Source organism: Glycine max, chromosome 18, assembly GCF_000004515.6.
Source record: "Glycine max cultivar Williams 82 chromosome 18, Glycine_max_v4.0, whole genome shotgun sequence".
Classification (NCBI taxonomy): domain Eukaryota; kingdom Viridiplantae; phylum Streptophyta; class Magnoliopsida; order Fabales; family Fabaceae; genus Glycine; species Glycine max.
The window spans coordinates 12,192,171-12,206,379 of record NC_038254.2 but is presented as its reverse complement, the minus strand read 5'-3'; the positions used below and the strand labels follow the sequence as shown (position 1 = coordinate 12,206,379).

General features: G+C 36.8%; 1 protein-coding gene across 1 annotated transcript; it reads left to right on the top strand.

The window, feature by feature from the left end:
* Positions 1-5,072: 5,072 nt before the first annotated feature.
* LOC100805934 (uncharacterized) lies at positions 5,073-6,038 on the top strand. Its single transcript, XM_006603160.1, has one exon. The coding sequence runs from the start codon at positions 5,073-5,075 to the stop codon at positions 6,036-6,038; it is 966 nt and encodes a 321-aa protein (XP_006603223.1).
* The last annotated feature ends 8,171 nt before the right edge of the window (positions 6,039-14,209 follow it).

Below are 14,209 nucleotides of genomic sequence, written 5' to 3'. Positions count from 1 at the left end.
CGCTGTTCTGTTGGATGTACCAGCAATTGTATTGGGTGCACAAAACAATGCCCACCCTTTAGATATCCAATAGACCAAACTCTTTCAAGACCATAGTTCAATGTGTCCTCAAGCCTGCAAGCATATTACATAACCATAAAAATTTAAAAAATGATTGAAATATATCCATAATCTAAGATATATTTCAAACTAATTCAAGGAGAAATGTTACAAAAAAAATATATTAATACAAAGATTCTTGATCCAACACAAGTCCGCTCTCTTCAAAACCCAAGGAATAAAAACAAATTAACAAACAAGAAAAGGGGAATACATTGAATAATTTTGGGAAAACAATGACAATGAGTAAACATATTTAACACTATCACCTTGGAGTTAAAAAAAATTAAGAAAACATTTATTATAACTTCTGAAGAAATTGAAATCCAATATGATTTTAATAAATTCTTAGACAAATTGATACCTTGGCCACTTAAATGAGAGGCCATGTAGATGCTTTTTCTACCAGGGACAACACAACAATCAATGATAGCTTGACCAGGTTGAGGATCCACAATAGAAACTACCAGACTTGCAATCAAGGATGTGTGACACACTATACAAGAATACAACCATGTAACATAAAAATTTCTTTTCATTAAAAAAAAGGAAATTAAGACTGGTTGAAATCTATACTTCAATTAGCATATTGGGTAAAATAGCGTGTATGCAAAATGAAAGGCCTTTGGCCATATGTCTCCTTTCTAAAGGTTGCTTGGCAAATGACCTAAATAATGCTACTTAGTGACTCATATATTATTACAAGCACAAGAGAATCATAGAAAAAAACTTTAGTCCTACTTATACATTAAGATAAATGCATAAAAATAATGCATTATTTTTGGTGGGCCAGTGTTCCAAGTAAAATACAAAAAGCATAGGCCAATGCATAAACTGGGTTCACTGTTGTTCCATATCATCAATTTAATGGCTTCTTCCTAGCCAAGATACATTGTCTATCTCCTTCCCATACACTACAAAAAAGCAATAAGAAAATGTTTCAATTAAGTTTTGCTTTCCTTATTCTAGTGATAGCAAGTTTAGTGAATTGCAAAATTTCTTTTGTTAATCTTTACATTGTTAGTTTGATTAAAAAAAGTATTTTTCTGGCTGGACGCTAAATTATCCATTATACATTGGTCCACTGCCTATCCTTGGATCTCTAGCATGCCGTTGGCACCTTGAGTGAGTAGTAGTACTCGAGTAATATTTCCCTACTACAACTTTCATTTTTAAACAAAAATAATATAAAACTAACATTGCTATGAATGCAAAAAAGGTAAATAAAATTTGTTGATAATAATTAGTAGAGACAAAAGCAAATTAGTTAGCAATAGTATAAGTAGTTTGTTAATTAGTTAGAGGGGTTAACTAGATATAAGAGGATGTAAAGGAAAAGGGTCATTCTGTATTGTATCAATTGTAAATTGAGCATTAGTTCTGTGGGAAAGGGAAAAACCTTGGAGGAAAGATTTATCTCCTTTGTTCTGTTCAATTCATTCAATCAAAAAGTTTTCTTTTCTTTTCCCCATTTCCATTATGGGTTTGCAACATTCATCGTCACAACTAACAAATTTAGTTAGACCAAAATTTCTGATAATAAACTATTGACTTTAACTATTTGGAACATGAAGCAAGACTAGACCTATTAGTCATGTGAAACATTCTTAAACCCCTTCTTGTATAAAACAACCCAGGAAACACCATTCAAAATGAGATACATTAGATTTTATTGCAGTCTATCTGAAATATAACCTTCCACCTTCAAAATAAAAAATTTTAGCTTTTCAATGTTAGCCTATCAAGTAGGTTGTGATAACAAGTTAACAACCACACCATATTAAGAAAATAGTGCTAGCATAGCATTTTAGGCATGCTATATATTGGTAGAAAATGAGTACAAACTATGTATTAAGCATATAGCTTTAATTCTTTGTTGAAATTTTTGTTTAGAACCATTTTGTACATCTTATGCTTATATAATACCATACTTTACTGGTATTGATGCTAACCACAAAAAAAAAAGTTTTTATGCTTATTTGCCTCTACCTCTAATACAATGATTCTTAATTCTGAATTATTGATAATTGCTAAATATGAGTTATTTTTTATAATAAAAATATATTAAAAAGATCTTTAAATATTAGGAATTGATATTTTTCTTATTTATGGCTTGTAGATATGAAAATGAGGGATTAAAAGCAAAAAAAAAATCTAGAAAATATCAAAAATATAAAAAAGGAAGATTTTTTGGCATCAGGCCCAAGTCCATTCCAGCAACTATAGAAAGGGAGTCAAGTCTAAGTCCACTCCAGCAACTATAAAAAGAAAGTCAAGCCAGGGAGAAAAGACACACCGAGTCTCATAGCACTCTAATACACACCTAAAGCCTAAGAATTCTTCCTTAGGGAATCCCTTCTCCTCCATCAGTTCCTATACCCTTTTTCTAGTGTAAGACCCCTTATGACTATGAGAGACTAAACCCTTAGTTAGGTCCTGAAAGGCCTAAAAAGTCGAAAGATGTATTGTACACTTCATATTTATCAATGTAAACAAGTGTTTTCTTTCCTATTATCCTTTCTTACTTTTAATTTCATGCATTATTCATCCTTGCATCATCTTTGAGGGTTAGGTGCTCGACAGAGGGTAATCCTTAATAGAAAAACAAGGAAGGTTTTGCTTGCATCTGTTTTAGGAATTAATCGCTCGATAGAGGGTAATTTATAATAGAACTTCATGCATTTTATCTATTGACACTTTGCAAAGACATTTGGGAGATAGATAGGTAAAATAGGCTTGTCATCATGAGACATCAGGGGCAAGTATTCTAACAGATGTGGGTAGGATATATTCACCTGATTGATAGAGAAAAATCACAAATAATAGATCTTAGGAAAATAAGGCATGCTAGGTCCTAACATTCTCATCCCATTGAATTCCCTATTATTTCTTTTGTTTTCTATTAATAGTTATTATTTTAAATTTATCTTTTATACCTCATCTTATATTTTTCTCTTATAAATTGGAAATAATCCAACACAAGTACAAAACAAAGTCCTTGTAGAAATCGACATTCGGACTTCCGAGTCTTTATTACTTGGACATTTGGTACACTTGCCAATCAGTTAACAAGTTTTTGGTGCCGTTGCCGGGGACTTTATTTTTCGTACTTGGTTGCCATACATTTTCAATTTGTAAGTACTAATTCTTCTTTAGTCTTTATTTTACAATTTTTAATCATTATTTTTCTTCTCCCTTCTTTTTCTTCTATAATTTGCACGGTTGTGCTTGTTTTTGTGTATGCGAGGCAGAACCGCAATTGAAGATTTAGCTCCACTTAATCCAGAAATTGAAGCCACTTGCAGGCGTAACAACACTGTGAGAAAAAAAAAAGAGCAATAAATAAAAGGGAGCAGTCAACCCTCACCTCCACCCTCTTCACAAAGCTACTATCAAATGGAAGAGGAGCATGCACGATGAGTGACATTAGAGGACTACTCTAGTACAACTACCCCATAATTCTTCACCAGTATTGCAAGGCTGGAGGTTCAAGCAGCCAACATATCTTATCCTCACTCTCTCATACAGTTGATACAAGGAAACCTCTTTCATGGTCTACCAAATGAGGATCCTTATGCTCATCTCACCACCTACATAGAAATCTGTAACACGGTAAAGATAGTTGGTGTTCCTAAGAATGCCATAAGCCTCAATCTCTTTTCTTTTTCTTTGGCAGGGGAAGCAAAAAGGTGGTTACACTCCTTCAAAGGCAATAGCTTGAGGACCTGGGAAGAAGTTATCGAAAAGTTCTTAAAGAAACGCTTCCCAGAGTCAAAGACTGCCGAGGGGAAGATGGAAATATCCTCATTCCATCAATTCCCCGATGAATCACTCAGCAAGGCGCTCGACCGTTTCCACGGACTACTCAGAAAGACGCCTACACATGGGTACAACGAGTCGGTGCAATTAAACATCTTCATAGATGGTCTGCGACCACAGTCAAAGCAACTCCTTGACGCATCTGCAAGGGAAAAAATCAAGCTAAAGACATCGAAGGAGGCAATGGAGCTAATAGAGAACATGGAGGCTAGTGATCACGCCATCCTTCGTGATCGAGCATACACGCCAACAAATAGGAGCCTTCTGGAACTCACAACCCAAGATGCAACACTGGCCCAAAATAAGCTATTGACCCGACAAATAGAGGCCCTCACGGAGACCCTTAGCAAGCTCCTTCAACAACTACAAGCGGTAGTCCTTCTCACTCTTCAATCATGCAAATAGGGGGATGCCACATCTACGGTGGAGCACATGAGCCAGGGCAATGCATAGCCCAAGAATATTCTTCCAGGGAGGTGAACTACATGGGATCTCAGAATCGCCACGGATTCCAAGGCTACAGCCAAGGAGGACCGTCGGGATTCAACCAAGGGAGGAATTTCACACAGGGCTCAAGCTAGAGGAATCATTCGGGGAACCAGTTCAACAAGGAACAAAGAAATCAACTTGTCCAAAATTCCAACCAAGAGGTTGATCTTTATAAGAAGACCAACAAGCTTGAGGATACACTGAATCAATTCATGCATATGTCCATGTCCAATTATAGGAGAATAGAGTTATCCATCAAGAACCTGGAGATACAAATGGGACAATTAGCCAAACAAGTGGTTGAAAGACCCATTAGTAGCTTTGGAGCCAACACAGAGAAGAACCCGAAGGAGGAATGCAGGGCAGTGTTAACTAGAAGCTAGAGGAGAGCGCAAGAAGAAGAAGAGAAAGCTGAAGAAGACCAGTCTGAGGAAGGAAGGGCAGATAAAGAAGAAGAGAATGAAGAAGAGGATAAAAAGAAGAAAGAACAAATAAAGAAGAAGGTCTTAACCTATAAGACCAAAAGTTAGCTAGCTCGAGAGGATAGGAAAGAAGAGCCACCAGCCCTTTTAAAGGAGCCTCCATATCCTTTAGTGCCGTCAAAGAAGAATAAGGAGCTCTACTTCAAGCATTTCTTGGAGATATTCAATGGGCTGGAGATAACCATGTCATTTGGGGAAGCTTTGCAGCAGATGCCGCTCTACACCAAATTCATGAAGGACATTCTCACCAAAAAGGGGAAGTACATTGATAATGAGAGCATTATAGTGGGAGGCAACTGCATTGCGGTGATACAAAGGAACCGACCCAAGAAATTTAAAGACCCTGGGAGTGTGACAATCCCTTGCACCATAGGGAATGAATCAGTAGGGAAGGCTCTCATTGACTTAGGGGTAAGTATCAACTTGATGCCCCTATCAATGTGTAGAAGAATTGGAAACCTGAAGATAGATCCTACCAAGATGATGCTCCAGCTCGCAGATCGATCAATCACCAGACCATACGGGGTAGTGGAAGATGTCCTCGTCAAAGTCCGCCACTTTACTTTTCCGGTAGATTTTGTCATCATGGACATAGAAGAAGATAAAGAGATTCCTCTTATCTTAAGCAGACCCTTTATGCTAATTGCCAACTGCGTGGTAGATATGGGGAATGGTAATCTGGAAATGAGTGTCGATGACCAAAAGGTAACCTTCAACCTTTTCGAAGCAATGAAATACCCAAAGGAATATAAAAGGTGCTTCAAGGTGGAGAAGGTCGATAAAGAAGACATTGATGCTCTTCAAACCACACAAACTTCACTGGAGAAAGCTTTGATCAATGTTGTAGATTGTCTAACTAGTGTAGAGGAGAAGGATCTAAGGTCTTACTTAAAAGACTTAGATCATGAAGAAGATATTCTTGTAGTGGGGACTAGTTTTGAAGAATTGAAAAATGGGAGTCCATCCAAGAAGACCAAGATGGAGCTAAAAATCTTACCCAACCACCTAAAGTATGTGTTCTTGGTGGAGAACGAGACCAAGCCTGTGGCGATCAACAGTAAGCTAACAGTAGAGGAAGAAAACATGTTGGTAGAGGTCCTTAAGAGACATAGAGAGGCAATAGGGTGGCACATATCAGATCTAAAATGAATCAGCCCTGCCTATTGTATGCACAAGATAATGATGGAAGAAGACAATAGACCAGTTAGACAACCCAAGAGAAGGCTCAACCCATTAATGAAGGAAGAGGTGCTCAAGCTTCTAGAGGCTAGGCTTATCTACCCCATTTCTGACAATGCTTAGGTAAGCCCAGTTCAGGTGGTACCAAAGAAAGAGGGCATGACAGTCGTTCAAAATGAAAAGAATGACCTAATCGAGGTATTCATGGATGACTTCTCAGTATTTGGGCCCTCTTTTGAATGCTGCTTGAAGAACTTAGAGATGGTGCTACAGAGATGCGTGGAAACAAACCTAGTCCTGAACTGGGAGAAGTGCCATTTCATGGTTCGAGAAGGCATAGTCTTGAGCCACAAAATTTTGGCCCAAGGGATTGAGGTAGATCGGGCCAAGATTAATTTCATTGAGATGTTACCACCACCATCCAATGTCAAAGGCGTCAAGAGCTTCCTAGGACATGCAGGGTTCTACAGGAGATTCATCAAAGACTTCTCCAAAATTGCTAGACCATTAAGAAATTTGCTAAACAAAGATGTTGTGTTTAAATTTGATGAAGATTGTTCAACAACTTTCCAGAACCTGAAAGACAAGCTCATAACCGCCCCAATGATGATCGCACCAAACTGGAGTGAAAAGTTTTAATTAATGTGCGATGCTAGTGATTATGCAGTGGGCACAATCCTAGGACAAAGGCAAGACAAGACATTCCATGCCATTTACTATGCTAGCAAAGTTCTCAATGAAGCACAAATGAATTATGCCACTACAGAGAAGGAGATGCTAGCCATTGTCTTTACCTTAGAAAAATTCAGACCATACTTGGTGGGGTCAAGGGTGGTGATTTTCACTGATCATGCCACCATTAAGCACCTTCTCACCAAAGCAGAGTCAAAACCAAGGCTGATTCGATGGGTCTTACTCATTCAAGAGTTTGATATAGTCATCAAGGACAAGAAAGGATCCGAGAATGTGGTGGATGACCACCTCTCCCGGTTGAAGAATGAAGAAGTGACCAAAGAAGAACCAGAGATAAGGGGAGAATTTCCAGATGAGTCCCTTTTACAAGCCACCACAAGACCTTGGTTTACTGATGTGGCTAACTATAAAGCCATAGGAATCATCCTCAAAGAGCTTAACTAGAGTCAGCAAAAGAAATGTCTACATGATGCCTGCTTCTATATGTGGGATGATCCACATCTGGTTAAGCTAGGAGCAAACAATCTGTTGAGGAGGTGTGTTACAATGGAGGAAGCATAGAGCATCCTTTGGCACTACCATAGTTCACCATATGGCAGTCACCATAGTGGAGATAGGACAACAACAAAGGTGTTACAAGCAGGGTTCTTTTGGCCCTCAATCTTCAAAGACACTCATGATTATGTGCATCGATGTGACAAATGCCAGAGAACAGGGGAGATTTCCAGAAGGAACGAGATGCCTCTACAAAACATAATGGAGGTAGAAATCTTTGACTATTGAGGAATTGACTTTGTGGGGCCTCTCCCATCTTCATACGGGAATATCTATATCCTAGTAGCTGTTGATTACGTGTCCAAGTGGGTGGAAGCAATAGCCACTCCAAAAAATGATGCCAGGGTAGTGATAAAATTCTTGAAGAAAAACATCTTTTCCCGTTTTGGAGTACCACGAGCCCTAATCAGTGATGGGGGAACACACTTCTGCAATGCGCAACTGAAGAAAGTTCTGGAGCATTATAATGTCATACATAAGGTAGCAACACCTTATCATCCCCAGACGAATGACCAGGAGAAAGTTTCAAATAGAGAGCTAAAGTGAATCCTTGAGAAGACTGTTGCATCATCAAGAAAGGATTAGGCTTTAAAGCTGGATGATGCTCTCTGGGCTTACAGGACTACATTCAAGACTCCCATAGGCCTATCACCATTCCAGTTGGTATATGGGAAAGCATGCCACCTACCGGTGGAGTTGGAGCACAAAGCCTGTTAGGCCCTCAAACTTCTTAACTTTGATGAAGCTGCATCTGGATAGAAGAGGAAGTTATAATTGTTGGAGTTAGAAGAAATGAAGATGAACGCCTATGAATCATCCAAGATTTATAAGCAGAAGATGAAGGCGTATCATGACAAGAAGCTACAAAGACAAAACTTCCAGCCAGGCCAACAAATCTTGCTCTTCAACTCTAGAATCAGACTATTTAAAGGAAAGCTGAAGTCAAAGTGGTCAGGGCCATTTGTGATCAAAGAAGTAAGACCCCATGGAGCTGTGGAATTGGTGGAACCTATAGCAAGCACTCCTGAGAAAAGATGGATCGTCAATGGACAACGCTTAAAAATTTACAATGGAGGCCAGTTAGAAAGATTAACAAGTGTTGTCTACTTGAACGATCCATAAAATGAAGAACAACGTCTAGCTAAAGACGATAAATTAAGCGCTTACTGGGAAGCAACCCAACATTTTTGTTCTTCAACTGTAAAAAAAAAAACAGAATTTTTTTCAGGATCTTCACAAACTCTCAGTCCACTTGGGATGTATCGATCACTGATGACCCAGAGGCCTTTATCCAGCAGGTTGCTTGGCCAGGAGTCCAACTTCCTATTGTTAGGGAGGGTGACACCTTTGGTGTAGCTGATGATGATGCTGCAAATGTTGAAGCTGATAATGATTATGTTGCAGACATTAGTGATGCTCATAGAGCTTGGGATCCAGGGCCCACACAAGATTGAGAACCAATTTTTTTTACCAGGATTTTTTTCTTCTTTCGTTTCTTTATGTTTCTTGTCTTTAGTTTTTATTTTTCTTTATTTTTTTTTCAACAATTTAATTCCAGTAGTTTAAATTCAGTCATTGAATAAAAATTGCATGATATTTATGAAGTCATTGCCAAATCTTTTTCTGAAGGACTCAAACACTTGAAATGCTGCATACCAATTTTTGTGAAAATGCTGGTTCCATGAAGGCAAACGTCAGTTCAAGTAGTGGAGTATGAATCACAACAAAGAGAGAAACGGTTAGTTTGTTTGGAAGAAATCATGGTGCGGTAAGCCAACAACTTTGTTTTGTCCCAGTGAGTTATGTGAAACTTACTTGTGAGAGAACGTCTGTTTTTTAATTTTCCGATTTTGCATCATTCTTAGATTGTTAGATTAATTACATGAGGTGGAAATGATCAAGGCCATGTTTCTTCTTATTTTCAGCCACTTAGCCAAAAAGCCAACCTTTGATGATAATTTATCCCTTGCACCTTATTTGAGCCACAAATGATAATCATGTTTTTTTTGTAAAACCCATAAGCCTACTTTAATTATCCCCTACCTTGTTTTAGGGTTCAAGAGAGCATAAGGATTTTAGTCATGGTATGCCCCTAATTTGGGGGAGGGTTAAGGTAAAAATTGTCTCAGGAAGGTAAAACAACACACAATAAGGCACCCTAACAAAAAAAAGCTTGTAAGCCCAAATTTCTTTCCTAAAAAAAGGAGATAGATAAAAAAAAGGAGATAGATCCAAAAAAAGGGAGAGAGAAGAAGAATAAAGGCATAAAATAAATAGGTGTCATAAGTGCTGTTAGAACAATAAATTGAGGCTGAAAAAAAAACCTTAGGCTGAATAAGTGGAAGTTTTTCTAGGATAAATGCTCTCTTATAACCCTATTTTTGAAATCCCAGAAAACCCATAATTTCTTTGATTAGATAGGCCACATTACAAGCCAATAAAAGTCCTTAGTGATCCACCAAGTGTAAGTAGGATAACTTTAATTGAGATGAAGTGCAAAATTGGAAACACTAATTGCAGGTCATAGAATTTTAAACACTCACCCAAGACACTTGTGTGCAGAGAGAAACACTAAAGCCTTGTGAGGAAAAGTGAGGCAAGTTGACCTGATTGATTTATGCTACTAACCAATTCTATCTCATTGTTTGTTTATGCTTCCATTGCAAGATCATGACAAATGCAAGAAGGTCCAGCTAAGGGAGAAATTGCAGCTACTGAAAGTGTTGGAGCATTCAGAGCCTACTCTCATTTTTGTTTTTGCTTGAGGACAAGCAAAGTTTTTAATTTGGGAGATTTTGATAACTGCTAAATATGAGCTATTTTTGATAATAAAAATATATTAAAAAGATCTTTAAAAATATTTAGTAGCAGTTATTTTTGGCTTAAATGTTAGGAATTGATATTTTTCTTATTTATGGCTTGCAGATATGAAAAGGAGGGATTAAAAGCAAAAAAAAATCTAGAAAATATAAAAAAGGAAGATTTTTTGGCATCAAACCTAAGTCCACTCCAACAATTATAGAAAGGGAGTCAAACCCAAGTCCACTCCAGTAGCTATAAAAAGAGAGTCAAGCCAGGGGGAAAAGACACACCGAGTCTCAGTGCACTCTAATACACACCTAAAGCCTGAGAATTCTTCCTTAGGGAATTATTTCTTCTCTTTCATCATTTTCTATTCCCTTTTTCCATTCCTTCTCCTCCGTCAGTTCCTATACCCCTTTTCTAGTGTAAGGCCCCTTATGGCTATGAGAGGCTAAACCCTTAGTTAGGGCCTGAAAGGCCTAAAAAGTCGAAAGATGTATTGTACACTTCATATTTATCAATGTAAACAAGTATTTTCTTTCCTATTATCCTTTCTTACTTTTAATTTCATGCATTATTCATCCTTGCATGATCTTTGAGGGTTAAGTGCTCAACAGAGGGTAATCCTTAATAGAAAAACAAGGAAGGTTTTGCACGCATCTGTTTTAGAAATTAGTCGCTCGACAAAGGATAATTTCTAATAGAACTAAAAGGAAGGGGTATCTTAATAAAATCATTGCTAGACATAGAGTGATTGCATTATGCCCATGCATCAAAGCAAGCATCTAGAATTAGAACTTCATGCATTTTATCTATTGACTCTTTGCAAAGACAATTGAGAGATGGATAGGTAAAATAGGCTTGTCATCATGAGACATCAGGGGCAAGTATTCTAACAGATGTGGGTAGGATATATTCACCTGATTGATAGAGAAAAATCACAAATAATACATCTTAGACAAATAAGGCATGTTAGGTCCTAACATTCTCATCCCATTGAATTCCCTATTATTTCGTTTATTTTCTAGTAATAGTTATTATTTTATACTTTGTTCTTTTAAATTTATCTTTTATACCTCATCTTATCTTTTTCCCTTATAAATTGGAAATTATCCAACACAAGTACAAAACAAAGTCTCTGTGGAAATCGACACTCGAACTTCCTAGTCTTTATTACTTGGACATTTGGTACACTTGCCAATCAGTTAACAATTACTCTGAGAATTAGAATAATGATAGTGGTACAGAAAAAGTGACTGTAGTCAAACACTCACAACTGGATGTGAGTACAGAGTTGCCAAAGCACGTGCTTGAGCACAATCATCACCCTTCACTTTGGGGAAAGGAAGACTTTCCTTCTCCTGTAAACCAAACATCAATGGATTTGATAAATTCTTCATGAGTTCCCACTCTCACACTAAAGACATATACAATCTGCAAAGAGTAAAACCTTCAGCACAACTACCTTTCGGAGAATTCCATTGACCATGATGCCAACCCCAGGTCTAAGAGCAACTTTAGCAAGCTTCATGTTTTGCGTTTCGCACAGCAAATTGGCATAACAATGAAGAGAAGGTTAGACTATAGTGTATGTATTATTTCAACCAAAGCCTCAAAATTGACCAATCAAACTTACAATAACATGACACAGATTTTATTTTTAAAAATAATTCTTCAGAAAAAAAAAAGGAAATATAGGTTGAATTTCATAACAATAATCACACACAAGCATAAAAAATATCTCTACCAGGTAACAACATTAAAAATAATTTAAATTCAACAAATAAAAATCCTTTGCAACTATAAATTTAATTCACAGCCCATTATTGAAATTATGCAAAACTAAATTAGAGTGACATGTAAAAAATTTCTTCTCTTTTCATTCTGTTTGTTCTCTACTTGAAGTATTTACTTAGTCAACGACTCATGCAAATATACTCATAAGTTAAGAGACCAAAATCACCCGTAAGAGAAGAGGTTCCATGCTAGATATATCTTTATCATGACATAGTGAACCAATAAGATGATCAAGATATCTTCTCCAGCAAATTGTGCCCCTGACAATGTCTGTCACCTATGTAATTGTAGTATGAAACAAGAACAGAATCAATAAATTTGTTCATGAATTCTGACCAGAGCAACCATTTTTTTGAAGTTATTTGATGTGAAAGAGAACATCTATACATATACTAATAAAACCTCTATATTTAATGTTCCCACCATCATCCCGCACTGGGTTGAATTCAAGTCTCTTACAATTCCTTGATCATTGCAACTGTTTCAGAATCATCCTGTATGGAAACATATATATGCACCATTTAGTCTTTGCCTTCTCAAATTTCCTATGTACTCCATGAGTAAGACAGATAAATCCAGGGCACTTGGACCATTTTGCAAAGTCACAATTATTGGAAACATGAAAAAACTCCAATTTGTGTATCTCAATTCACTTGCACATCCAAAAATTGTTTTACAACATTAGAACAAGGAAAATAAAACATACCAAAACCAATGACATTATGAACCACTAACACAATTCGAACTGCTCAACACATGGAGTTAAATAATAATTAGTTTCAATCGTTAGAGCTAGCTTAGCAGTTGCAACTTAAGTAAGAAACCCTTAATGTGATTAGTGTCCTAGTTAGAGACTTAAACATTGTGAACAACAATCGAACCCTTAACCTTAAGTGCAAATTTATATAGTGGCGTGAGTATAAGTGTGTCAAGATTACCTTTAAGCTTGAACGAGTTTAGGGAATAAGGAGTTGTTTGCTTTGCTTATGCAGTTAACACCCAGTTAGTATCAGGTAGGAAACCGTAGAGTGAAACCATTAGAATCCCTTGAACCTACGTGAGAGTTATGAGCCAAGTATGCCAAAGTGAGGAAGGTCGTGTTGAGGTAAGAGACCTAGTTCCAAAAATAGGTAAATCATGTATCCTCGAGAGTCAAGTGTGGATTAGGATTGGTAGAGCGTTGAAGTCTCGAAACTTATACCTCTTTTCTTGAATCGTCCCATGTTTAAAAAAGGAGTCAGCCTTGTGGCCAATCGTGTTTCCTTGTGTCTGTTTGTTCGTTTCTGATTCTCATAAGTGTCTTCTATGATATTACCCAACTCCAAATAGTATGTCATTCACATTCTATTATCGTTCTCGTGATAAAATCTGACTTACGAAATACTATCTTTGAGGAAGCGAGAATCATCAGGCTTAGTCGCTAAGTACAAAGGAATTGAGTGAATGAAGAGCACTTCAGGTGAGTACACAGCCTGATATTGGGAATCATATGTGTAATCTCTTTCTTTTCGATCTTTCGGTGAAGTTTCGGGGACAAAACATCTTTTAAGGGGGTTGAAGTTGTAATATCCCATTTTTCGTAAAATAAATAAAGAGTTTTATTTAAAAATTAATAAATTTTTTAGAAATTAAATAAATGAGAGGAAAAAAATTTTGTTAATTAAAATAAGGGTTTCATAGTATTAGAAAATAAATAGAGTAAAATGATGTTTTAGAAAATAAAGAGATGTTTTAATTGGTTATTTATTTAATAAAAGAGTAAAATATAATTTTTATAAAATAATAAAATAAAGAAAAATAGAGTAAATAATAGTCTCAAAGTACCCTTTCTATAAAATAGAGACATATTAGGTCAATTTTTACAATTATGATACGTCTCTACACTCTTTCCTCCTTCCAAATTCGTTATCCCTTCTTCCTCTCCCAAAACTCTCTTTTTCCCGCATACACCCAAACTTGTCCCAGTAAAACTACAATATCAGATTTGTTAACCGTTGGATCATCCTGAAATTTGGACACCACAAGTGGAACTCAATTTTACACAATCCCACCAGTGGGAGTTGCTAAAAATGTTTGTAAAGATAGAAATACCCCTCGCATAGAGACAGTGAAATTGAGACTCTAATCGCCTCTCCTTCTCTCTAACGCTTGGAAATCCTAGCATAGCAATCAAAGAAAAAGCTTGAGGAATCTTAGGGAACTACTAGAGACTCTACTATTGTTGCTGGACTACATACGTGAGCCCACTTAGAGGTAAGAAATGAGTTATTCACAATTGGAGAGTAGTGAGAACT

Bases quoted from the DNA above. Each gene is read 5' to 3' on its own strand.
- LOC100805934 (XM_006603160.1), top strand. From the start codon at position 5,073: ATGTCATTTGGGGAAGCTTTGCAGCAGATGCCGCTCTACACCAAATTC.